The sequence below is a fragment of the Mus musculus genome, chromosome 12 (genome assembly GCF_000001635.26).
Source record: "Mus musculus strain C57BL/6J chromosome 12, GRCm38.p6 C57BL/6J".
NCBI classification, from domain to species: domain Eukaryota; kingdom Metazoa; phylum Chordata; class Mammalia; order Rodentia; family Muridae; genus Mus; species Mus musculus.
Window position 1 is genome coordinate 86966808 of NC_000078.6, and position 26541 is coordinate 86993348.

Below are 26541 nucleotides of genomic sequence, written 5' to 3' on the forward strand. Positions count from 1 at the left end.
CAGGACTATACAGAGAAACCCTGTCTCGAAAAACCAAAAAAAAAAAAAAAAAAAAAAAAAAAAAATCAACAGACTCAAAAGAACTAACTTGAGGACCTTAGAAAATGGGTTGCCTGTGTTCTAGCGAGGCAACTTTATCTATACTAGTGTCCGGTTGGATCTTACTTCTGGTATGTGACTCCAGACAAGCATGTTGGCTGCTTTTGCCTTTTTCATAAGTACCTGATTGCAACGTGCATATCCACTCATTCCCATATAAAAACTGCCCTCATCCAGATGTGGTTGCCCAGGCCTTTGATCTCAGCACCCAGGAAAGAGACAAATGGATCTTTGTGAATTTGAGACCAGCCTGGAAAATAGAGAGTTCCAGGACAGTCAAGGCTACACAGCTGTCTGAAAACGAAACATTACATTCAGATTTTTTTCTTTTTTGGTTTGGGGCAATGTCTTACTATATATAGCCCACACTGGTCTTAAACTTATGGTGCTCTTGCCTCTGCTTCCCAAGTGAGACATCTATCTGTCTTATCACTAAACATTGAACCTAGGGCCTTGGACATTAGACAAGCACTTTGCCGTATTAAGCTACATTCCTAGGCCTTCAAATAAGGAATTATTTCTGTATGTGTGGTATATACATTGTATGTATACATGTATGTTTATGCATGTTCAGGTGTCCTCCTCTGTCATACTCTGCATTATTCCCTTAACACAGGGTCATTTAGTGAACCTGGAGCTCCATGGTTTTTGGCTAGACTGGTGGCCAGCAAGTCTCAGTAACTCTGTCTTCCCCCACCCATTGGTGCTAGGGTTACAGGTGCATGTGGCCACACATAGCTCTTTACGTGGATGCTGGGGACTTGAACTCAAGTCTTCATGCTTGTGCAGAAGTACCCTTACCCGTGGAGCCATTTCTCCAGCCTCATTTCCCCTCCCCCAAGACAGGGTTTCTCTGTGTAACCCTGGCTGCCCTGGAACTCATTCTATAAAAAAGGCTGGCCTCAAACTCAGAGTTCCACCTGCCTCTGTCTTCTGAGTGCTGGGATCAAAGGTGTGCTGGCTCAAATTCTTATTAGCTAAGAGGCCATTTGGGGATTAACTCACATTGTGTTCTGTGCTGGTCAGTTATCTGCAAACAGGCCTTTCATCTGAGATGAAAGGAGTGAATTTTAGGTTTTTGGGTTTTTTTTTTTAAATCTTTTTTAGAGTGTATCATTTGGCTTTTTATTTCCTTTTAGACATCTCTTCTCCCAATCAGGGATGATGTTTCTCCATGTATTGTCAGGAGCTGCGGACCGAGTGAACATCTTCACTGTCAGTAGTCAGGGCTACACAGATGCTATTGCGCTTTGTGAGGTCTTTTATTCTGGTCCCTGCCTTCAGGTGCCGCCTTTTGTCTGCTCAGAAAGAGATGGGAGATGAGAAGAGCTTCTGTGGCCTGGCAATGGTTGAGAAAGACGCACCCGAGTGCCCTGGCTCTTGCAGCTTTTATCTCTGGTACTTTTAGTTGAGAACAGGGTGGGACTCTGTTCTCGATTGAGAACAGAGCTGAGATCGCAGCGTGGAAGAATGTCATCTTAGGTTTTAAAATTGCAGAGCAAGGCCACCTTCATGTGTGCAACCCTGGGATGGAATTCAGCCTCAGAAAGGCTGTCATTGGCTTGGGGATAATTAAGACTCTACTGCCAAAATGTATAGTTACAGTTAACTCCAAGAGAGCGAATGGCAACCCAGGATGGTTATTCTGCCTGGCTTCCTAGGTCGTGTTCTGTGGGCTCACACGTGACTACTTGGGCTTCTCTCAGAGTCCCTCCTCTTTCTCAGAACACGTGGCTTCCCTGTATTTCTGAGGGCTGGTTATGCAAGACATTAGAGAATTGCTTGAAAAAAGCCTGCACGATTCCTGCCCCACATTTCAGCAGCTGGAGATGAGCAAGAAAGTGAGAAAAGCCCGTGGCATACCAAGTGAACACAGCAAGTGGGTGGAAACTGGTAGGAGACGAGGGGGGAATTAAAGAAAAGAAAGTTGGATTCTGAGACTGTGTCTTTTGAGGGCCTCGGTCAGGATGAAAGCCTGTGTTCCCCACACAGCTTTCAGGAGTGGTTTGAGAGCCTTGGAGTAAAAATAGATGCTTTTAATTTTCCTAGAGTTTTTATCTCAGGAACTGCAGTGGCCGTGGAAGAGGCCCTTCATCCTGATAAAGGCCCTTGTAACGGCAGAGCTGCCGCCTCTGTCTCTGCAAACAGTCTAGAAGCGTTGCCCACTAGGGAAGCACACAGGAGGAGCTCCTGGCACCCTTTTATGGGGGTGATACTGAAAAACTGAGACCCCCTCTGACCTACTGATGGCAAGTCATGGCTTTATAGAGAGCTGTATTAAAGTGACCATCTCCATTCACGTCTCCAAATGAATACATTGCCCCTGGAGGGGTCAGAGGAGTGCTTCCCTGGAGACTCCTGAAGGTTCACGGGAATGAGCTGAGAGCAGACCGTGAGGAAGCAGGCCATTCAGTTTATTATTAGGGAATGTCAGAAGAGCACTGGCTCAGTAGGTAACCTAGCAAGGCGCAGGTATCTCTGCCCTTTCCTACACAGTGTGGGAGAGAGGGAAGATGCAGGCAAGTCCAGGAGTAATAGTAGCTACTATCAAAAGGTGACATTCCCCAACCTCCCTTTCCAGAAGATGACCTGGGGAGGGACCTCTGACAAGTCTGGGCTTCCAACAGATAAAGGAATAATGGAATAAAGCCCCTTTTAGTGTCTGCTGTTAGCTAAGAGCCTTTAATTTCACCAGCTTCTAAGGGTACTGTGTGTGTGTGTGTGTGTGTATGTGTGTGTGTGTGTGTGTGTGTATGTGTGTGTGTGTGTGTGTTTGTATGTGTGTGTGTGTGTGTGTGTGTGTGTGTGCGCGCGCGCACTTGCACAGGAGAATTCTGGAAGTCTTCCTCTATTGTGCTGAGCCTTACTGCCTTAATACAGGCTCTCTCACAGGATGAGAGTCTCGATGGTTTGGTTAGGCTCGCTGGTGAGCAAGCTCATAGATAGGATCTACCTGTCTCTGCTTCCCCAGGGCTGGGGTCCCGGGCACCAGCCATCATGACATGAGAGCTTAGGATTCAAACTTACTTGTAGAGCAGGCACTCTGATCCACCCATCCCCTCAGTCCCTGGATGAAATATGTTGAGGTAAAACTCCCTGGGCTTGTTTACTTCAACATCAGGAAGGAGACACACAGCAGTCTCTCAGAGCCGCCATTTTCCACACTCAGGGAAGCCTGGCTCTCAAGCCTGGGACCCCCTGGGAGAGTCTCATTCTCATGCCCTCTGGTTTTAAACAGGCCTCTGTGCCTCTCTTTTTTTTAAGGGAATGTACACAACCTAAGCAAACTGGAAGGGCAGTAGATACCACAACCAGCCAACAGCTACATACTCAGCTTGACAACACAGCAGGAGACATGACCCAAGCAATTGTCCCCTGACTTCCATAGGCAGCTAGGTCACGGTGACCCAAGGTAGAAGCCTCTTTCAAGGCTTTCCCAATAGATGGTCATCAAGCCAAGGTGTTGGTAGGGGAAAGTATTTCAACCTTGTCCTGGTCGTGACTCTTTCATGAGGTGTTTTACAGACTTCAGCTGAGCCGTGAAGTCCACATTACTAACGTTGCTGATTATCCCAGTCAGGTCAGGTCACAGTGAGGGTGCTGTTTCACCTTATAACCAGGATGGGCCTCCTTGACCTGCCAACTACAGGAGAATTCGGATGAGTGGGCCCAACTCAGGCACACTTATTTTTACTGTTGCTGTTGTTTTAATTCAAAGGAAAAAAGAAAAGGGCGCAGAGTCAGGTGAGCAGGCACTGGTCACAGGTCAGCCCCAGGTAGAGTCCACGTTGAGGAACCTTAAATATCCTCAGATGTAGTTCTTGTCCTTCAGGTGGTCATTCTCCCCTCAAAGACTTGCATTGTCCCTCGGCCCCCAAAGACTTGTATTCTCTAGGGCAGGGGATGCAGAGTGCTTGTCTCAAATTTGCAAGGCTCTGGGTTTGAGCCTCAGGTACTGAAAATAAGGTGTTCTCTGTTGGGAAGCCCATCTGGCCCTGGGAAGCTTGGCTGGGGTAAGTCACGTGTGAGGTACTAGTTCTGAGCTTAGTTCCAAGAGTGGTGCTACAAGACTCTAACCCTGGTACTTAGAGGCTTGGAGGACAAGAGAGCCAGGAGTGCAAAGTCAACCTGGGCTATATTTGACCCTGTCTCAACATCCCACAGAGACCCCCAAATACAAACAACAACAACAAACATATACACATACGCACACATGCACCCACATATAGCGTGTGTTCTCAAATCTTGATCATTTTCACTTCTGAACGTTTTCATGATCTCTCAGCCTCATGTGACCAAAGCAATGGCATTGTTATTTCTGGGCAATAGATTCCTTGAGCTGTCAATGTGGTTTGTGTTCTAGGTGCTGACCTAGCTGTGTGGTATAAAATGGTGGCTGTTTAGCTTCCTGTTGCTGTGATAACCATCATGACCAAAAGCAACTTAGGAGAGGAACAGGTTTACTCGGTTTACACTTCCAGTTAGTCTCAATCGAGACTAACTCAGGTCAAAAACGCAAGAAGGAACTGAAATAGAAGCCGTAGAGGAATGTTGCCTGCTTCACTACCTTTCTTATATAGCCCAGACCCACCTGCTTAGGGATGGTGCCACCCTCAGTGGGCTGTGCCCTCCTCCATCAGTCTCTCACATATATGACCAAGCCAATCTGATGGAGACAGTTCTGCAATTGAGGTTTCCTCTTCCCAGGTAACAACTGGTTATGCCAAGATTACAATAAAAACTAACCATGTGCCTTTAATTCTGGCACTCAGGAGGCAGAAGTTGGCAGATCTCTATAAGTTTGAGGCCAGCCTAGTCTACAAAGAGAGTTCCAGGATAGCCAGTGCTACACAGAGAAACCCTGTCTTAAAACAAAACAAAACAAAACAAAACAAAACAAAACAAAACAAAACCATCCAAACAAAAATTAACCAGGATAATGACTAACACAGAGGAGGATGCCAGTGACTGTTAACCCTTTCATGGTTTTGGTCTCAGTAGGCCGTAGACACCAACACTGGGAGAAGTAATGCCTCCTACTTGCCTCTTTTATTTCAAAGACCAGCCACTTTGCTAAGCTTGGGGTGACAACACCCTGTGATGAGGGCCAGAGTCCTCAGCTCAAGCTCGTAAGCTGAGACCAGAAGGCAGGTGCTGCCACAAGCACAAGCCATTGGTGGGTTGGGAAGTTCACCCTCACACCTTACACCGGGAGAGTTCTTGGGTGGACTATCCTGCTGGGTGACTCTAGTCTCCTGCATTTCCCAGAACCACAGCCCCATCTGGCCTCAGCATCTGCCAGCAAGGGCACCCACACATCCCGGCTTGCATCCAGTAGCACCAAACACTGGCGAGGCACTGCTGACCCACCCTGGGAGCCTGAGCCAGGAGCACATGGGGGAGACAGTGATGTGGTAGCAGTTCATTCTTGAGCTCGGGGGTCCTGCAAAGCCTGGAGAGAGGGGAGCTCAGGTGGGAATTTAAACTCAGGCATAGGGTGAAGCTCCGACAAACAGATACTAGGAATAGTGTTTGGTTTTATTGATTTTATTTTAATTTTGTTGCTTTGTTTTTCAAGACAGGCTTTCTTTTTTTAGCCCTGGTCATCTTCAAACTCTCTGTGTACAGCAGTACTCGCCTTGAACTCAGAGATCCGCCTTCCTCTGCCTTTCAAGTGCTGGGAAAGGCTATGATGCCATGCCCACCTTAATTTTGATTTTTTGTGTCTGTCTGTCTGTCTGTCTGCATGTGTGGATGCTGCGGGACTGCTTTTCTTCTTCTACCAGGTGGGTCTGGGACATCAAACGTAGCTCATTACACTCACTGGGTGTCTGTGCGTTTACCTGAAGAGCAACTCAGAGGCCCCAATCTTGAATTTTTTTTTAAAGTTATTTACTTTTATTTCATGTGCATCGGTGTTTTGCTACATGTATGTTCATGTGAGGGTGTCAGATGCCCTGGTGGTTGCTGGGATTGAACCTGGGTCCTCTGGAAGAGCAAGCAGTGCTCTTAGCCATTGCTCCAGCCCCCCCTTTTTTTTTGAGACAAGGGTTCTCTCTGTAGCCCATGCTGGCCTCAAGTTCTCTTCAATCCTCTTGCCTCAGCCTCCTGAGAGTTGGACTGCAGGTGTGTGTCCCCATGACTGCCTGGAATGGTGTTCTAGTCACAGAAAGAACATGAAGGGAGGTATGAATGGAGAGAATGTGGGGCCAGGCCTCCACCCTGTCTCTCAGGGCCTCGCTAGGTGGTTGTGGGTTGCTGCTATCAACATTCAGAGATTGTCAGGCCTTACCGTGAAGGAGTTCGGTGTGACCCTGTGCGGTGAATGGTGAATGTTCAATTCCAGTGATCTCTGCAGGTGAACTGTGCCGGCTAAGAAAATGAGGGCTGGGCAGGCTGCACTGGCCTGAGTCCAAAACCAGTCTTCTGCTTTGTACTTACAGTCAGTTAGTCAGCAAATCGGCCGGCTCCCTGCATGCCTCTGGCACCGGGCCCAGACACCCCGAATGCAGCCCTTCCCGGAGCAGATCCTAGAGAATACCTGCCAAATGGCTCTGTGCTTCCCAGCCTGTCCCAGGCCTCACCCCACTTTATAACCACCCAGGCCAGGTGGGAGCTAAGGAACAGGACCAAGGTTGTCAGCCTCACCTTAGCTAGACCTCTCTGGTGACTCCACCTCCAAGTCTCCAGTGCAGCCTGTCCTTCACACCTGTGATAACCCCCTTCTGCTCACACCTACACCTTCAGATACACCCACTGAGCTGTAGGCTTGGCTTTAGAGCAATATCCTTTGGAACATCTTTTTTTTTTTTTTTTAAATATAATAATAATAAAAAATCCATGCCAGGTCACACCCAGACCAGTTCTATCTGCCTTTCTGGGAGGGAGTGCACCCAGTTCCACACCCGTCAGTAATTTCGGAAACTCCTTGGATTAGACTGCAAATGTGCAGACCGAGTGGGAGGTGGGGACCCACGCTCCCCGGAGTAGTGTGAACAGAAGCAGCTTGTGAGGAATGCAGAGTCCTGCTGCGATTTAATAAGATCCCCAGGGATTTCCCGAACTGCCAGGAGTCAGGGACACCACCCTTTGCTGATCCAAGTGCTCTGCCAGGGATTTTACACACACACACACAGACACACACACACACACACACACACACACACACACACACACACACACGCCCCATCCCATGAAATGTGTACATCCTTCTCAAACAAACAAGAAAACAAACCTGCAATTCATCCTGGCGCTCTTATTTAATTAGCACCTATGTGAGGCTCTGTGCTAGAGCTTAGGGCTAAAAATCAGGCTAGGTAGAGGCTGGGGAAGGGCTCAGAGGCTAACGCAATGTAAATATCAACCTCTTCACACACCAACTGTGTGTTTCTGGGCAACTTCCTCAGCCTCTTAGAGCCCGGGTTTCTTCTTCAGAACAAGGCTAATAATCACAGCGCACAGGGCTGTGGCCATGAGTGGGAGGGACGTCCCTAGCCAAGTACTCCCCAGTTCTGGGACTAGGTTAAAGCACTGTAAGATCACTATTATAACAAATAAAGCCACAGGGTGGCAGTGAGGGAGGAGGCTACGGGCTGAAGAGCGAGGAGGGCTCAGCCCAGGAGCGTGCTGTACTGGGAACCTGCAGATGCACAGCCTGGGTGCTGCGGACCTCAGGCTGCTGGATCCCCGCCCCTCTTGGCAATCTGTCTGCCCCTGACCGATGCAGAGATGGGTCTTGGGTCAGCCTATTTTTGGTAGCATGGATCTGGGCCCCAGATTGTGCTTTTTCCCGGCTAAAGCCCTTTGTGGCTCGGCGAGGCAAACACCCGGTCAGCTCTCTGGCCCTGGGGTGGGTCTCGCGCGGATGGTCCCTGCAGGCTGTGGCCTCAGGCGTGGCGGGCGGCGGCGCCCCCTCCCGGCCGACGCGAGTACTGCATCTCCCCCTGCGTGGCTGGTGGCTAGGTGGAAACACCACCCCCACGCGTGGTCTCAGTGATCGGTGTAGGGAGCTCCAGGGTCCTCCAAGCGTTCTGTTGTCTCCTGTAATTTAATTGTCTCCCCCCCCCCCCGAACGCGTTGCTAATTAACTCCTTTCTCTGAGAGCCGCCACACTCTCTCCCCTGCTGTTGTGGATTAATTACGCTGGCTGTGCTGGTGAGGGATTTCTCAGTCTCGGCGGGCTCCTTGGATGGGCCTCGCAGCCTAGGACTGGCCTGCCTCTTCCATCACCATGCCTGGGCCCTGTGAGCAATCTCTACAGTCTTGGACTAAACGCAAGAACAGTTTCCTCTTGTTCGTGCGACCTCTGCAGCTTGTATCCATCCAAATCAAATTTATGTCACGTTATCTTCTGTTTTTCCAGCTCTCAAACTATATACACCCTACTGCTTCTCTTAGTTTCCATCCCTGCTATCTTATCCACTGTCTACAGCACAACACACTATGTGGAAGGTTTGCGACAGACCAGAGTGAGCTAGGTCACACAGCTCAGAACTCCGCTTTCCGGAAGCTTGGGCCATACAGGGAGGGATGTGGCGAAGCGCGTCATATGTGTCTCTTTGGGGGTCATCCCAATAACTCGGAATCACTAGCATGCAGTACTCTGTGTGGTGATCTTTTGGGGGGAGGTCAGGGGGCATCTGTGAGGCCACTGCTTCATTCATTGTCCCCTGCCCTGATGTCTTGCCGCTCTATGTCCCGGAGACATGTCCTCTATGTCCCCAGGCAGCACCCTCCCAGGACTCCTTCCCTGAGTACCCTTGCGATCCCACTCTCCTCTCCCAGTACAAACCTTCCCTAGCCTCTGGCCCGCCTCTCCTCTAGCTCTCTACCTAAGGAAGCGTCTCTTTCCAAGAACTTTAGCGGCAAATGCTGCCTGGAATTTGAAAATACTTTGCGGGGAGGTTTCTAAAGGCATTACAAGCAGGCCAGAGAGGAGGCATTCGGGTACAGGGAGAGGCGGAAGGGCTTGCATGCAGAGCTGCTTTTTATCTTGAAGGCCTAGCTCTTAGTGATGAGCCCTGCTCCTCTCTCCTTCGTTGAGGTTCTGGTTTGGGGAAGTGCCAAGCGGGGATGGGAGGGGGGCCCCTTCTGCAGAGCTTTGCTTCTTTGCTTTCCTGGAGGACTTAGCTTGTGAGCCACACCAGCAGCCAGCCAGGGTTTCGCGGGGGGTGGGGGGGTGGGCAGGGAGGGGCGCTCTTTCCGAGCAGAGTAGATGAGCTTGAGTAGAGGCTCTGGAAGCCTACTCCCCTTGACACCCGAACCCTGCACCCCAATGCTTCCTCTACCTGAATCTCTAGAAGCTGGAGTTTTGTTGGCTCTTTGACCGTGTTTTGTCTCTGTAGGGATGTAGCCAGAAGGAGACCGGGCCTTTCCTTAGAGAGGTGCCATCCCAGAATCTAGAAAGCTGCTTTTCACCAGTGTAAAGTGGTCACTATCCCCAGGCTGGGGAGGCCTGGCACATCACCAGCAGACCGGTCATGAGCCTCCAGGCAGAGGATGCGCCTAGCTCTTCCGTACCACTACTTCCTGTGACGTTCTAGCTGTTCGATGCGTACATTGAAGGAATGGACCCAAAATTACCGAGGAAAAATTTGATTCCGTGTGTTCTTTTCAGCAAAGAATTTGTTGAATGTTTACAATAACTCACTGTGCAGAGGGTGGTGGTCGGAGGCAGGGGCCACACTCGGATCAGGCTACATAGCTGTGCAGCTAGGCTCTGCCACTGTTAGTTGTGATCCTTGGACAAATTAATAACGTCCCTGTGCCCCTCCCCCTCCCCACTTTGTTAAAACTTGGAAAGTAGGGTTATAACAGAGCTGACTTCACAAGGTTGCTACAGGAAATACATAAATTAATACAGGTAAAGTTTATGAATGCCAAGGGCCAGGCAATGGGGGATGCTCAGCTAATGCCAATCATTATCAATCCTATTAATAGAAATATGTCAGCATGGAGGGCTGGAAAGGTTAAAAGCTCAGGAGGGAGTAAAGGCGTCATGAGCAGGCCAGAGAGGGGCCTGATTTCCAGAGGTCCTGAGGTCAATGCCCAGCAACCATCTATAATGGGATCTGGTGCCCTCTTCTGGCATTCAGGCATACATGCAGGGAGAACATTGTATGCATAATAAATATATCTTTAAGAAAATATATGTCGAGGGGGGAGAAAAAAAAAAGAAAAAGAAAATATATGCCATCATGGAGTTGGGGCAAAAACCACTGTCTCCATTCCCGCCCTCCAGAGATGTGTGGTTCAGGCAGGAGAAGGCAATAGGAGCAACAGAGAACCATGGGAATTTCAGAGATCGTTCCAGACCAGTCTGGGTCAGGTAAGGTGAAGCCCAGTAGAAGAGTGAGATATGGACAGGCTGGAGCTATCTAGGCTAAAGATATCTGGGCAAAAGGAAGAACTATAAGAAGGCACTAGGTCATTGGTCATAGCCACAAGGAAACGCCTCACCAGGCAGGATAAGGGTGGCGGACATAAGGAAGGCTCAGCCCCACTCTTCAGGGTTCTGGTCTTTCTATACGTCATTGTGGTAGGGAGGCTTCTTTTTATCCTGTTTTGCGAGGCTATGCAGGAAGGCAGGAGTGGTAAGACACTCTCATGAGCCCCACTTTGGGCATAAGGAGTCAAGACATTTTTTTTTTTTTAATGATCTCAGCTGAATCCCTTAGCAGCTTTGGGCAGACTCCTTCAGAAATGGTCTCCAATACGGAGGCCATCTAGACATCAATTGGCACTTGCTTCGCTCAAAGAACACCATGAGTTGAGGGGAGGAATGGCTTCATAAGAAATTGTCACGGATGAGTCATTGTCCTTGCAGTGCATAGCCCGAGGAATGGGTCCCTAACTGTAGCTGCAGGACGAAGCGCCATCGCTTCCGAACCCTGCCTTGTAATTCCCAGAAATCACAAGAGCCTCTGTCTTCGCACAGCCTTCCTTCCTCCGTGCCTGGTGTGCTTGTCTGTATCCTGCCTGAGCTACATTGTTGCCTCCTCTGGGAAGCCTTCCAGCCCACCCACGTTTGAGGAGGTGCTGCGCTGTCCTCCAGGCTTCCGTAGCAGCACCTTGTCTTCCCTTCAGCCTGCTCCTACTGCTGAATCACAGGCGGCTGCAATTTGTCTTCTTTCCCGTAAGCTCCCTGAAGGCTCATTCATCTTTGCTTTTCTGGTTCTTGGCGTCGTGCCTGGCACAGAGTCAGCCTCAGTGTGTGTTTGGGGATGAGTGGAGTAGCTCGGCCTGCACCGCGTACAGGGAAACCATGGAGGGTGGGAGGAGAGGGGCTGTTCCAGGGAACCTCCCGCACTCGCGCACCCCCCACCCCCACCCCCCCGAAGGCTCTCTGGCAGGCCGCAGAGGAGATCTAGGTTCTGCCTCTTCACCTAAGCAATTGGATCCTTAGTTCCTGCACATTCTTTCTTTAAAGTTGTTTTAAAATTACTTGTAATTGTGCGAGTGGGTCTGTATATGTGTGTCGATGTGTCTCTGTGTATGTGCGCAGCACGAGGGCAGATTCCCGAAGAGGAGCTGGAGTTACAGGTGGTTGTGAGAACCACCTGATGCGGGTACTGGAACTTGAACTCAGATCCTCTGAAAGAGTAGTACCACGGAGCCATCTCCTCAGCCCCTCCTCCCTCTCCTCCCTCCCCTCCCCCTCCTCTTCCCCTCTCCTCCTCCTCCATATGGAGGACTTATCTCAAGTGTCCCTGTGACTGTACCTGGAGGCAGAGCAGGACCACGTGGACGACATAGGGCACAAAGAGGATCGAGGACACCTGAGGAGCAGGCAAACACACAGACAATGGCCATGACCATGGAGGACCTAGGGAAGGAGGTTATTTCTTTGTTGCAGCAAAGGGGTCATGCACTCAAAGTTTCTCAGGTTTGTCCCTTTTCCAGAGTTTCGTGTGTTCCTGGACCTAAGAGTGATGCTGCTTATACCTTGCTTGTCCAGCTCTAGGACAGGAGTCAAAACTGAGCACACACTCTGCCTGAGGGGATACTTAGGTACGGGGAGGTTGGGGAGGGGAGGTGGGGGGAGGGGGAAGAGGCAGGTGCCTCTCTCCATTACTGAATGTAAAGCCAGAGGACCTGTGGCTTCTTTCTGAAACAGGAACATGGCTTTTACTCCCCTTTGGGGGTCAAGAGTTGTGCTGCAAAGTGTGCTTGTAGATGCCCTCCCCCAGATTCCTTCTCCCCTGAAGTGGCAGAGTGGCTAGTTAACTATGGCATTATCAGCTGCTTGATAGGCCAATGCTCAAGGCCCAGAGCCTCAGCATCCTGCCCTGCCTAGCCCAGTGTCCCTGTCTCCCTGTCCTTTGAAGTCACCTGATTTACTCTGTTTCAACCTGCAGGCCGCCTTGGATCTTCTCTCTGTGGCCACTCCAGTCATGTCATGTGTCTGAGAAGTGCCTCTTTCCCACCATTCCTCTTTCCCAACCCACAATGTCACCTCCACCCAGATTCTATGGTCGTTCCACCTCATCTCCCCCTCTTTCTCTATCCTCCAAGACTCTACTTTCTTCTTCTTCTTCTTCTTCTTCTTCTTCTTCTTCTTCTTCTTCTTCTTCTTCTTCTTCTTCTTCTTCTTCTTCTTCCTTCTTCTTCTTCTTCTTCCTTCTTCTTCTTCTTCTTCTTCTTCTTCTTCTTCTTCTCCTCCTCCTCCTCCTCCTCCTCCTCCTCCTCCTCCTCCTCCTCCTCCTCCTCCTCTTCTTCTTCTTCTTCTTCTTCTTCTTCTTCTTCTTCTTCTTCGTCTAGTACTGATCCCACCATGCCAAAATGTCTATGGTTCCTATTGTCCTTCAGACTCGTTATAGATCCCCTAGCTTGCTGTTCAAAGCCTTTCCTGCTCATGGAGCAGTCTTGGCTTTCCCTCCCTGTCACTGTGATGGCCTCTGTGCTCCAAGGCTCCAGGCATGGTCTCTTACCCAGAAACTCCTTCTCTATCTCAATCTCATTCATCTAACCCAGACCTGCACAGATGAAAACCCTACCCCATCCTCACAGCTGGATAGACACTCTCTGCCTCTCTGAGTCTCTCCTGGAGCAAAACCTCCTCAGCCTCAGAGGTTTCTGAGCCTGCAATGAGCAGAACACGGCACGGGGAAACAAGCACTCAGTAGTAATTGTTGAGCAGTGACTAGATGCCTCACCCCAGCTAAGCATCAGGCACAGGGCTGAGAAGGGCAGCCGTGGGGTTCCCACAATGGGCTGCCTGCTCTGTCAGGATTTGGCTTCCTGGCTGTGTGTTGGCTGGGGCTCTGATAGGTCACACAAAATAAACATTTGCCCTTTGCATCCCATCTGTCTGGGCCTGCATGTCTTCAGCATGTTTCAGGGACTATACCCTCAAGAGCCTGGTCTCTTCCTCACTGCACCCAAGGCAGGGAGCCTGAGAGGTCGGGAGGCCCTGCCTTGTTCTCAAGTTAATCTGCTAGCTGAGATGAAGAAGCAGATGGTCTCCCATCCTCTTCCCCACCTTCCCCTCTGCATCAAGGAGGAGGAGGGAGAGGAAAATCTCAGATGAGATCTTTCATTCCTGATCTCTGCGGTGCCGCAGACCTACTACCTACAAGGGCAAAGAGTCACACACTACCACACCACACAACCCGGCCCTGAGCAGACACAACAGACATGGGCACGTGGGCAGTGAGAGGAGTGTGAATCCTGGGTCAGTGCCAGACCAGACCTCTGTGAACCCGAGGTCGTAGGGAGGAGGAGCAGGGGTTCCACACGTTCATTGCTCAGGGGAGCCTGCTGTGGTTGCTTACCCACTGGAACACAAGCACTCCTAACCACTGTAAATCTGTATCCGTGCACAATGTACCTGCAGCTCCGACAACAGACAAACCAAATACAGTTGAAAACCACGTATTTTATTGATTTTCTTTATTAACAACAGAGGGCCGTGTGTTCAAATGCTACTCAAGTACCACACCTGGCAATCTCCCTACAGCCATTCGTCCCTGACCTGTTTAAAGAGCTGGCCACCGGAAGTACTCCCTTTCCCCTCTGGGATGTCGGGTTCCGTGGTCCTGAGCCTGGACAACGTAGGGCTGGCTTTCGAGTTTGAACTCTAGGGTCAAGAGAGCCCCAAGGCCTGAACTATCCAGACATCTCCCCTCTCTTGTTTCTTCATGCTGCTAAAGGGTGCCCAGAACTGTGAGCAGAGATACCTCGAATGGCTCTTCCACTGAGGAAGCCTGGGCTCCCCTTCAGCCCTGCCGCATCATTCTGTCTCCAAGAGGCCAGCTGCACTGACTGTCAAGAAAGCAGAGCGCAATGGTGGTAGGCGTCATCTGCCCCTGATGTGGGCATCTGGATTGCCAGTGACTGAGACTCAGCCCATGGGCTGTGCTGGATACAGATAGCTAGGATGAACGGATAGAGTAGGAGCGAACAGGGCCCAAAAGAATACCTGCTGAAGGGAGACTTGTGAGCAGGAACGCCATTACTACATTAGCCCTCTGGGGGGCGCCAAAGTCGGGCCTGAGTAATATCCTCCCGTGCTCTGTTCAACAATTCACGCTCTTCTTGGGCAGTGGTTGGGGTCACTGTAGCCACCCACTAGATACTGCAGAGCACAGACCAGCCTCAGTGCCTGTATAGATGTTGTATGGGCCCTGGGACCAACTCAGGAGATGGTTTTGTGTGGCTCCCACCCCTTCATATGCCCCAAGGGTCTGTCTGGTCCTCTGGGTCTCAGGATACAAGGCAGGATCCCTATCTAGAGCTAGCCAAACTGGCAGGAATGGACTGGCAACTGCACCCCAATATTCTGTCATTCCCACAAACTCCTCAGGGCTGAGCATGGCTTCCAGGCTTCTCTCTCCTTACAGCTAACTGCACCAACCTGGCCCGAACATAGTTATACCTCTCTGTCCTCCACTGCCGGCCTCCTCTCAGCTACTGCTAACATCAGGAAGTCTCCTGGATGGCTGGACTGTGTGCAGAAAGCCCGTGTTATGATTTTTAGACCCTTTCCATGGTTATCCTACCTCCCGCCCCATGAAAGCAGGTAAAGATCTTGTCTCTAAAGATCTTTCTTTCTCCCTTTTCCTAAAGATTTATTTACTTTATGTATGTCAATATACTTTACTCTCTTCAGACACACCAGAAGAGGACATCAGATCCTATTACAGATGGTTGTGAGCCACCATGTGGTTGCTGAGAATTGAACTCGGGACCTCTGGAAGAGCAAGAAGTTAATGCTCTTAACCCCTGAGCCATCTCTCCAGCCTAAGATCTAGTTTCTAAAGACCTTGTCTCTGGCACCAGCAGTATCAAAGAAGACACTGGAATCAAGGAGTGGAAAGGGATCTCTAAGTTCATCTAGAACAAAGTAGTACAAAAAAAAAATCTCTTCTTGTAGATAACTGCCTAGATCCTGTCAAAATACCTCCAGGGGCCAGCACTCACTCCAGGTAAAATTCAATCACTGGCTGGCTTTGGCTGCAAAAGAGTTAACCCATTTGCCTCTCTCTCCTTCTCCTCCAATACTCACTCTCTCTCTGTGCTCATAACAACACTCTTCACCTCCGCCCCCTCTTACACACACACACACACACACACACACACACACACTCACACATATACACACACACACACACGATTATATAAGGCTATATAAGAAGCACACTTCTCTTATTACTTACGGGTAAGTAACTCCCTCTTGTCTCTCCCTTCTTCCCTTCTCAATAGCTAGCAAAAAATCTGAAGGCTGGAGACCAAAGGGAAAGACCAGAGAAATTCCAGAGAAAAGAACTATTCAGCTAACTCCTGGGCTGGGCTGGGCTGGCTAGATGGGGCAGGTTGGACAGAGAACAGCATTGAAGAACATCAGGCCATTGATTGCTGTCTCTAGGGAAAAGGCCTTGTACTTGGGCTGAGCAGCAAGTGCCTGTGCACCCCCCTCCCCAACACAAATACTATTGACTATCCCTCACAGTGGATGAGGGTGGCTCTCCACCCCTTCCCATTCTCACTAGCAGTTGGCAAAGCTTGCTTGACTGCTTCTCATTCATGGTAGCTACCATTTACCAGCCTCTCGGTTCTGTGGAATCTCCTGCTAGCAGCAAGAATGCAGTCTCCACTATCAACACAAGAGAAGGGCTTTAGCAAAAGCAGCAATGACCTGAGACACAGGAGTGGAAAGGCCAGGTAGGGGCAGAGAAGGGCTTCCCAGAAAAACAAAAAACCAAAAAAAAAAAAAAAAAAAAAAAACTTGAAGTAGAAACACCTTAACGATTTAGTAGCTCCCTACCTGGCTGGACCTGGAGCAGCCTAGTGGTGCCCAGGTAGCCACTTCCCTTCCGTGTCGGGATGCACCTGTTAATATATCCTCTGAGGATTGAAGACCTGGGGTGGATATGAGGCTCTTCCTAGGGGAGGGTGTGGTGTGTCACAGGTGAAGACAAGGGTGCTGTGTGGTCAGGAGAAACTGAGACACAGAAACGGCAGAAGTGCCTGCCAGCTATTTGTCCTGCTGCTTCGAGCTTTCGGTGCCGACATTGAACATGGGTACCAGCAAGCCAAGCAGCCACCTCTTTCCGAAGACCTCCTGTAAGTTCTTGCGCCAGGGTCGGGCTCTTACAGCCATCCCCTTTCGAACCTGGTAGCGGGTTTGCCCCCGGAGGATCAACAGCAGTTGGTGGCAGCAGAAACCGGCGCAGGCCAGGCCGACAGCAAACCAGAGGTAGAGCATGAGGATGACGAACATGTCAGAACCGAGGACAGCTCCTGCGGGGGGAGGGGAAACACCAGATCGCTTTACACCCAGGCCACGTACCCAGGCGCTCCGGCGCGCTCTGGCGCTTTCCGCTGAGAGGCAGGGAGACAGGCTCACGAGTTGGAAGTTGCGATTTGTAGCAATCTCAGCTCTGCAGCCTGGGAAGACTGTGGCTGAGCTCCTTGGCCCAAGTTTTCCTTAGTGCTGATGGCTCCTGAGGAGAGAGGGGGAGAAACCGGGTGTCTGGGGAGATGGAGAACAAGCTAAAAGAACTCAGTGAAAAGAGCTCTCAGCACAGCCTAGACTCTGCAGATTTCCCTGCACAGTGCCCCACCCCCCGCCATTTCGCTTTCTGAATTGGAAGCGAGGTCGGGGGGGGGGGGTGGGTCACAGGAGGAAAGAGGAGCGAGTTTAGGAACCTAGAGAGGAAGCTGGCACCTGGGCAGCTGTCTAGACTGCAGCCAGTTCTCCCTGTGAGGCTGGGAGCATTGTCTGGGAAGATCTGGGAAAGTGACAGCATGATTGAGAACAGAACCTAGTCATGGGAACAAGTCACGAGCTCGGCCTCAAGGGCAGCACACAGAGCCGACTTAGAGAACAATTCAGTCATTAATGTTAATAAGAGAAGGAGACACTAGAACACTCTGCCAAAGCAGTCTGGTCAGCCAAGTCAGAGGCTAAGGCTCAAAGAAACCCTTAAGGCCATCATTTCAGCACCCTGCCGCGGGACAGCACCCATGCTACACCCTCTACACCGAGCCCTTCCCGTGGCTGTTTTTAAAGGTCCACTTTGTAAGATACCTGAAGTATCCCCAGAGTTTGAGGTGGGGGGATTGGTCCATGTTGGGTTTGATTCTCTCAGCTGTGTGGACTTTCATAGGTTCCTTAACCTCTCTGAGCTCTAGGTTGTTCATGAGCAACGTGTCTATAATGCTTCATAGGTTTTCGGTATTACAGGTGTTTGGTGTTGCCAGCGTTGTGGTTTACCCCTGGTGCTGAATGCCATGGCTTAGAGAAGGAGGCTACATCTCCAAATGGTTCAGGTTTAAATCCCAAGACCCTCAGGCCTTTCCCCACCTTTCCAGGTCTCAAAGCCCTGTCTGGGCTATAGTTTTAGTAGCTGTAGTAAACACATCTACGTTGGCATGCTTAGCAGCCAGAGCAGTGGGTTGAGAATAGAACTTGGGTCCCTTTCTTATCTCCTGGACAACCATCCCTTCTGTAGAGAGGCTTGGGTGCCTGTACAGAGATATCAATATACAAGCTACCTACAAAAATCCTCACTATCGTCTCCACCCCCCTCCCCAGCTCCCCACCGCCCAGCACCTACTTGCCCCAGCCTACCTCTTCCCAGGCTCCAGTTTCCTGATTCCTGAGAAGGAGACTTTAACACCTGTCAGTCTGATCCATGGTGGATTCAGCAGCCAAGATGAATCGATCTGCCGGCTTGCTCACTGAAAGCCCTAGGAGCTTGGATAGCAGGGTTCTCTTTGCAAAGTTAGAGACAAATAGGTCCATCTGCCTGGAGGATAGAAATCTTGTCCAGCAGGCATTTGGAGAAGCCCCTCCACCATTGTTGGACAGACTCAAGTAGAGCTGGGCCATCCCCTGACCCACTTTTTCCTTGTCAGTACAAATTAGCTTGGGCAGCTATGTGCAGGACAGAGACTCCTGGGGCCATGGTGTCTTTCCAGCTTGAGGAATACTGATGTGCAAGCTATCCCTCCAGCTAGGATGTGAGAGACTCAGAGCTGTCAAGCTTAGGCCTGCCTTGCAACTCAGCCCCAGGAACAAGTCAGGCCAACAGAAGCCATTTACCACAAGTTTCTAAATCAAGGCATGAGGCAAAGACCTTTTGGCCTTTTGCTGGCCCCATGTAGCAGCTACAAAAGGCTATTCTGGAGACCTGCTTTCTTCCTTTCAAAGTGTTTGAAGTTACCTGTCCGGGCTGCTTCAGTGCCTCTAAACTGTGTAATAATAGTTTCTCTTTCAGAAAAACCACACAAGTTTCTTAAAGGATCTGAAAGATTACATCATCTAATTTCTCTCTCCTTGCTCTCCCCCGGCAACCATCTCTAACACTGCTGCCAAACCATCCCCCAGCATACTCTGTAATACATCTGGGCATGGGCGTCCCCCTCCTCCCAAAGAGGCTCAATCAGCATGAAGCAAGACTAGACAGGCAGGGTGGCAGAGTAGAAAAGAATGAACCTGGAGTCCAAAACTAGATGGCTCATCAGCAACTTAACCTTTGGCTCCCTGGCTTTAAAAATATATAACCCAATACCTGTCTCCCAGATCTGCCCTAAGGATCTGATGTAAAGAGACACGTCTAGTGGGGCACAAAATAGGTATCCAATAAATTCTAGTCCAGTTTTTCTCCTAAGGGGACTTCTAGTGCTGTCTATCAACTGATACTAATCCAAATGCCATGCCAAGCAGTGTCACTTCCATTCTCTAGATAAGATTGAGGCTCACAGCGGCAACACAAAGCCAAAAGTAAGGAAACCCTTCCCCAAGTCTCCTCGACAGACCCCTTTCTTACCTTTGGCATTACCTGAGGGTCTGAGGCCAGTGGTCAGTAGCATTTTGGAAGAATCCCCCCAAATAAAGGGATTTTTCAAGGTCCTGTTCAGAGTCATCTCAGGTTCTGACCATAGGGACAATTTCTGGATTAAACAACTGCTTTTGTGCCGCCTCCTGCTCTCCTGAGCAGCTGAAAGGTTTGCTCTGGACCATTTGGACTGGAAACTGGGGAAGAAGAGTCTCAAAGGAGAAGGCTGAAGAGAGGGTCACATGTGTGTGGACAGGGCCAGGGAGGGGTGTGAGGGGTGAGCCTAGGAGGAAGGCAAGGAGGATCTGGCGATGAGAAGCCTTGAATCCATTTTGCCTGTGGGTGTGGTGAAAAACCGTGAGGCTCATTCTAAAGCCAGCACAGATGCTTGGGCCCTGAGGTGGGCAAGGGCTGGCTTTTTTTTTTCTTCTCCCATCAGATCAAAGCAATAGGCTCCCTCCCTCCCTTCCATATTTCCCAGACCTAGCACATATGGGCAGGCCTCACGCCCAGACTTAAATCCAACCATTTCAAGGTCCTCCTTCTGGAACCACCCATTTTTATGGTTGGAGAGACTACTTGGAAAAGGATGTGCAATCAGGTTCTCTGGCTCAACCCGTCGCTCCACCTGCCTGCTCTCACACTCCACCCCCAGCCCACCCACCCACCCTCCCCCACTCTGCTTATTTCAGTCCTGGCAGCCTTCTATGCCAGCACCAAGATCCAGAAGGCCCCCGAGCTCCAAGTTCTGGGCCCAGCTTAGCCACTATCTCTCCAGGCATTTCTTATGGCTGTTCCTCCCTGGGCTCCTGTGTTCCCACTGCCAAATGGCACGGTATTTCTATGTCTGTGAAGAGCCGAGCTAAAGCTACAACTGAAATGAGGGTTCCCCCGGGGTACAGAAAAAATGTTTTAAGTACCCAGGCCAGACCAGGCCAGGCTAGGTGTCAGGACGGTCAGGCTTTCTGTAGAAGTAGCTGCCTTTCTTTCTTTGACCAGGAAGATGTTTGGGAATATGGACCTTGAAGATGAGTATGGAATTGTGATTTAAGCACCTGGATACAAGCCAGAGACAGCCATTCTAGGGAAGTTAAGATACTAGGCAGGTCATTTAGCTCCATCTAGGACTCAGCTTATCTGAGAAATGGACCCAAGAATGCCAGACACACACCTTTGTTCCCATACTATTAATTGTAGAGATCAAATTGGTCAGAATTCAAGATCAAAGGTGAGAAAAGAGTGGAAGGCAGGGAAGAACCAGGATCAGGTAAGATAGGACCGCCACCAGAACAGAGTCTCCCAGGGCCAGGTATCTCGGGATGTTCTTAGAGACACACAATTCAAACAACAGTCCTCACCATGGTACCCATGTGATCATTGGTTTGAGGACTCATGTACTTGGCTCCAGCAGGTGTCAGAGCGTCCCAGAGGGTCAGACCCCATGTTAGCTTGGATCTGTGGTGTGTCAGCTTGTAGTCAGTGAGGTGGCTCTGAGCCACCAGGAGTCTAGTTTAGTCTAACGTAGTGGGTGGGAGGTTGGAAGTTAGCCTCCTGCTCAGCCTAGCCTGAAGTCAGGTTTAGCCTAGGTGAGGTTGTTTGCTAAGATCTCCTGAAGGAATGTGTGTGTAGGCCTGGGGTCTAGGTCTAAGGAGAACATAGCATGCTCTCTGAAGGGACGTACCTGGTCTGAGAAGAGTATAGCTTGGGTCCCATAATTTTATGAGTAATATATAGTATGAAAGAGGAGGAGGGTGGGATACGGAGCATGCCCAGTTCATCCTAATTGCTGATAGATTATAATCTGTTCTCTTAGTATGCCTCCTGGAATACTGGAACATAGTCATACCAAACAACTGTCTATCTGACTGTTTGAGTCCAGCATCCTGTGGTTTTTATTTGAAAAACTTGGGGTTGGGCTAGGAGGTCTTGTTTGCTGAACCTGCCTGCCATGGCCCACTCACCGGAGAAGAACTGGCTGATTGAAGTGGGCAGGAGCGTAAGGAAGGCCAGGGGGTGGGCGAAGGAGATGGAAAGGACAGCTGAGATGTAGGCCACTCCAGCCACCATGGAGTAAAGGCAGGCCAGAGAGGTGTAGAGGCAGAACAGGATGAAGTTGCGCATGTTTCTGCTGCCGATGCAGTTGCCGGTGAAGAAACAGTGATGGTCGTGCCTCAGCGTGACTCGGGAACACACTCGGCAGAAGTGGGTGCTGGGCGGTGGGCACTGAGGTCTCTGGGACATGGTCCCCTGGCAGGTGCCCAGGTCGTCTGGGGAGTTCTGGATGACCAGGACGTAATTGCCCAGGGCATTGGCTGAGAGGAACAGGAAGAGCGCCCCGTGAAGCACAGCAGGCGAGAAGAGCGGGGTGGCTGTGGGGTCCTCACGCATGCTGGGCAGGAAGAGGAAGAGCTGCAGTACGAAGGTCACCAGGGAAATGCAAAGAAAGTAGGCGGGGGCTACCACGTTGAGCAGCCGCAAGGCCAGCATCCTGGATCACATTCCTAAGGGGCACAAGGAGAGAGGAAGCCTTACAGCATTGTCCAAGGTTCGAAGGGCTGGACACAAATCTCCCAAACCCTGCCCCTTGGATCACCCTTTCCAGTTTCCCTAGTTTGGAACCAAGCAGGTTAGAGACCCAGAGACCACAGTTGGTCAGCATCTGGCTAGACCTACTGCATTTGGCTAAGTCCTTGTTGTCTTGGAGTCTGGAGAGGTACAGGGAGGAAAGGACCTGTTTGCAGTCTGGAATGATTGTGTGTGGGAGAGGGGAGGGGAGGGGGCTAGGAGCTGAGGGGTGAATCTGCTGTTGTATCACAGTAGTGGATGCAACCCACCTTTGGGATCTCTGGCTGAGGCTTCCCTGGCAGGAGGAGGATGGGAATTGGGGGTGGGGTGGGGTGGAGAGAACAGTTTGATTCTTGGAGATCCTGATTCACACCCCTCCCCCTACTCCCACCTTGAGCAATATTCTGTGACCTCAGGGGTTACCCAAGGCTCTCTGGAAGTAGCTATGCTGTGGACCATGATGTGTGTTTTCTTGTGTGCAACTGTATGTGTTATCTGTGTGCGTCTGGGTATGTGCGTGTATACTCTCTGCCACCTGGCAAACACTGGATACAGTCACACGTGTTCAGGTGCTTGGGTAGGGTGGAGATGTAGCCAGAGTACCTGTGTCACTGGGTCCTGGTCAGTTCATTTTCCAGCCTCTGGTTGCCCTGACTATTGCTATAAAATCTTTGCAAAGAGTGTTTTTCCTTTGAGGCAATGAAATTGAAATTCCCCATTCGCACCCGCCTTTCACTTTCCTGGCGGGAGAAACCCAAACAATCCCCAAGGCGCCTAAACCCTTTCGATGCCAAGAAGCCCGTTCTGGGTGGACTAGTGGATGCTTGACAGCTTTTCCTAGAATGAACCCCCACACAGAGCCGAACGCAGCCCCACCTCCTACAGCCCAGGGCCCCTCCCCGACTTCGGATAGCACGGGGAAATAGATTCCGTGTGTGTCGAGAAGAACTTTCCAGTGATCTAAGTAATCGGCCAGAAGGAGGCACGAAAAAAAGTTCTGGAAAGGTGGTTGAACCCAAGATGGATGGATACCACGGGGCCTGGGGTTCAGGCTGTCCCGTCTGGGCTGAGACATTGGTCACCTTGAAATCTTTGCAGGTGACAGTGCCTGACGATCTGGGGACCTGCGGCTTCTCTGCACTGTTGGGGTGCAGCACAGGGCAAGCCTGGGGGAGATCGCTGGGGGCTCATCCCCCAACTCCCCGTAGCCATGCATCCCCGGAGGCCACGGGGGCGCTGCCCACTCTACAGAACCCTAGGTACCGGGCTCCAGCGAGGGAAGCAAGTGTCTTCCCCGCGCCAGTCGCCAGGGGGGTGCGGGAGCAGCCTCCAGATGCGCCGCGGCTCTGGGAAGGCAAAGGACAGGGGCCGGGGGAGTACGGGGCGCCGGGTGGGCGGCTGCAGCCGGGGCCCTGTGTCCCGCAACGATCTGCAGAGAGTGGCGGGCGGCAGCGAGCGTGGGGAGCTGTCCGCTCAGCACCGGCGTCCGCCTCACCGGCCTCCGAGGGCGGCACCGGAGCCCTGCGGACCCAGACAGCGCGGGCACCCACCGGTTCCTCAGCCACTGCCTCCTGGACGCCCGGGCAGCCGCCCCCCGGAGCAGCCGCAGCGCCGCAGAGGGCTGGGGAAAGAACTCACCGAGCTCTAGTCGCGACAGGAGGAGCCCCGGACGCCAACCCTGGTCTTCCCCGAGGCTGCAAAGTTGTGGGCTCGCCCGACTGGCTCGCAGCCTCCTCACGCTTCGCTTCGGGGACTGGGCAGGTAGCGGGGGTGTGGGAGGAGGGAGCGGGCAGCTGCCGCCCTCCTACTTGGGTGCCAGAGAGTGGGGGCCAGGAGACGGCGGGGATGGCAGCTGGGCACCCCCCCAGCTCCGCCACCCCTCCCTCCGCTCCTGGGGGCGGTGCTCTGGCCACTGGCTCAGCACTGAGGACTTGCCCCCCACACCCCGCCCTTCTTTCACCCCCCCCCCCAACCCACCCAGGGCGGATTGTGGCGCCCTGCCTTACTGCAACCCTGGTTCCAACTGGGAGATGGGGACTCAGCCTTGATGCAGAAGCTCCAGCCATATCCTGACCTCCCTTCCTCCCCTCTTCCTGTTTGTGACCCCTCCCTGCTGGCGGCTAGGACCAAGGGAAATCTTGTGTGTGGGTGGGGAGTGGGGTGGGGGTGATGTTAAGAGCTCAGTTTACCAGGGTAACACCCATGAAGATCAGCATTATCTCAGAAGGGCTGTGAGCTGAGGGGTGAGAGCCAGTCTACCTGGGTGTAGGTACCCACCGTTTACCATTTACTGGGAAAGCCTACACTCTAGTGTGTTCTGTAGGACAGACTGACTGACAGGAGCTAGAAAGCCTGCTAGGGATGGGGATCATTCCTGTCCCAGATCATCATCAACACTACAGATTGGCCCTTTCCTCAGTCACAGGGACAGTGCTGAATCCATGACACAACAGCTGCATTCATCCTCCAGTATGATTCCTGAATCTAGCTAAGCCTCATTCTAGAGGCAAGAAGGTGACACTAAGTCACATGTTCCAAGGTCATGCAGCAGGTGAGTGCTGGGGCCTGGGTTTGAACCTGGTTCTAGCACAATGCTCCTGTTCTCAGCCTCTGCCCACGTCAACATCACTTGAGACCTAGGAGTAGCGATGGTTTAGGAGAGGGGAGGACAACGGGGTTTAAACACAGAACTGGGACTCAAAGCTTCTCCGGCACCCGTCTTCTTTTCATGCTCTCTCATGTGTGTGCCATGAGACACCAAGAGGGTGGTAACATCAGTGTATGGCAAACTTCTGTGTGTATGTGTGTGTGCGCGCGCACCTGCACACGCACACGTACCCAGCCACGTAGGGGGAGTCTAAGACCATGAAACATAGCAAGAGTATCCATGCCTTTACCAGCCTCAGTTTCCCAAGCTGCCATGACTCTCATGCCTTCTCCACTCCCCTCTCTCTGTGTGTGAGCAAACATAATAAATGCTCATTGCTATCTCGACTGGTTGATTAAAACGAGCAATCCTTTGAAGTGAAGGCCATATGCCGATCGGCTTAGCCTCTATTTTTGAATCATCAGACACTGTTTTCTCTGTATTTTATCAGCATACATAAAAATAAAAAAGGGGCCAGGAAACCTTTCCATGTTCTAAAAGAATCTTATATTTGAAAGGAAGAGCAGCACACTGGGAGGCAGCATCTGAGACTCCTGTGGCCCCAGGACAGACATGAGGAAGCACAAGAGGTCTTTCTCCTTCTACTGAAGCTTTGAGTCACAAGTTGCTTGGCCCCTTACACAAGCTCTGCCTGCCTCTCACACAGGCCTGGGATGGAGGGGGCCTAAGGGCTCAGCCAGGGACCGTACTGATTGAAATATCTCTACTCCTTAAATACCTTGGGAGTTGGGCGTATTTCTAATTTTATTTTGCATAGTGGTGTGTGCGTGTGGGGGGGAAGGTGAGTGTGTGTGTGTGTGTGTGTCTGAATTCATGTGTGAGGGTTGAAAAGAAGGAGCTAGGCGATGTGGGAAGATGTCAGTGGGGGAAGGGAGTAATCACCTAAGAGGGAGGAGACGGGCGGTTCAGACAGGAGTGGACAGGATAATTATTTATTTAGAAACCAAACTCACCAACAGGAAAGGACATGAGAGCTGAAGTCTAAGCCTAGATTCCTTGGCCCCTTAAAGAGCAGAGGGAGAGAAAGAATAGTCAAGGCTTCGCCCTTGACAGAGCCCCGTAGGGAGGTCAACTTGAAACTTCACTTTGGTGCTGGCCCTGAGTTAAGCAGCGAAAACATCATTGTCCCTGACCAGCCATCTGAACCCAGACAGGCGCTTTAGCGTCTCTATACTCTGCATCCTCATCCTTAACAGGAGAACAATGACCAGGCTTGCAAGGGCAGCCATGCTGTGCTGGAGGCCGGGCCCAGGGAGAGGCTGTAACAGTCTTCTGCACCTGCCTTCTCTCTTCTAGGCTCCCATCTTTATCCTGTCTTCTCCTTCCTAAAGTGGAGGGTGTCTCTGATTTGCCCTGAGTAGACCAGAGTAAATATTCTGGCTGATGAATCCATACTGGTCTCTCTGGAAAGAAAAACAACAACAACAACAACAACTGTATTTTGAGGTTTTGAAATGTCTGGGGAAGACACATTTGGCCTTGATCTTCCATCCGGCCCCCCACCCCCACCCTGGCGATAGTCTTGCTCTCCACAAACGGTGTCTAAAGTCGTTGCTGGACCACATTCCTCATTCCTTTCTCATCTGCTCTCATACCTGAGCTGTGATGGTATCTGCAGGGGTCCCCCAGGGGGGCAGAGACTCGGGCAGACATCTGATTGCTGCTAAGCACTCTCCTGGAGATGTGTGCTGTAAATCTTTCAATTTAGCGATATTATTTGAATGAAATAAAATCCCTTCCAAGTGGCAATCATTCCATTTTACTGAAAAATAAATGTAGTATCCAGAGGAAGAGACTCCATGAAATGAGCAGTCGCTTCTCCCTAGGATGACAGACCCCCCCTCCCATCTATGTCAGGCTCCCCACATGTTTAGATGGAGGCTGTCCCTTGATGCAAGGAGCTGATGGGTAATGCTTCATTTCTGT

The 26541-nt window shown here is 51.1% G+C and overlaps 1 protein-coding gene across 3 annotated transcripts; it reads right to left on the reverse strand.

Moving 5' to 3' along the window:
- Positions 1-13955: 13955 nt before the first annotated feature.
- Zdhhc22 (zinc finger, DHHC-type containing 22) lies at positions 13956-24023 on the reverse strand. 3 transcript variants are annotated; one of them, NM_001377025.1, is made up of 3 exons: positions 23954-24023; positions 21344-21883; positions 13956-16839 (listed from the first exon to the last, which is right to left on the reverse strand). In NM_001377025.1, exons 2-3 carry the CDS (start codon positions 21867-21869, stop codon positions 16574-16576), a joined length of 792 nt encoding a protein of 263 aa, NP_001363954.1. In that variant the 5' UTR covers positions 21870-21883; positions 23954-24023; the 3' UTR covers positions 13956-16573. The 3 variants fall into 3 exon arrangements, with proteins under 3 accessions (NP_001363954.1, NP_001074412.1, XP_006515916.1); NM_001080943.3 differs by lacking the exon at positions 23954-24023 and adding an exon at positions 23586-23771; XM_006515853.4 differs by lacking the exons at positions 13956-16839; positions 23954-24023 and adding exons at positions 16853-17042; positions 23586-23902.
- Between the last annotated feature and the right edge of the window lie 2518 nt (positions 24024-26541).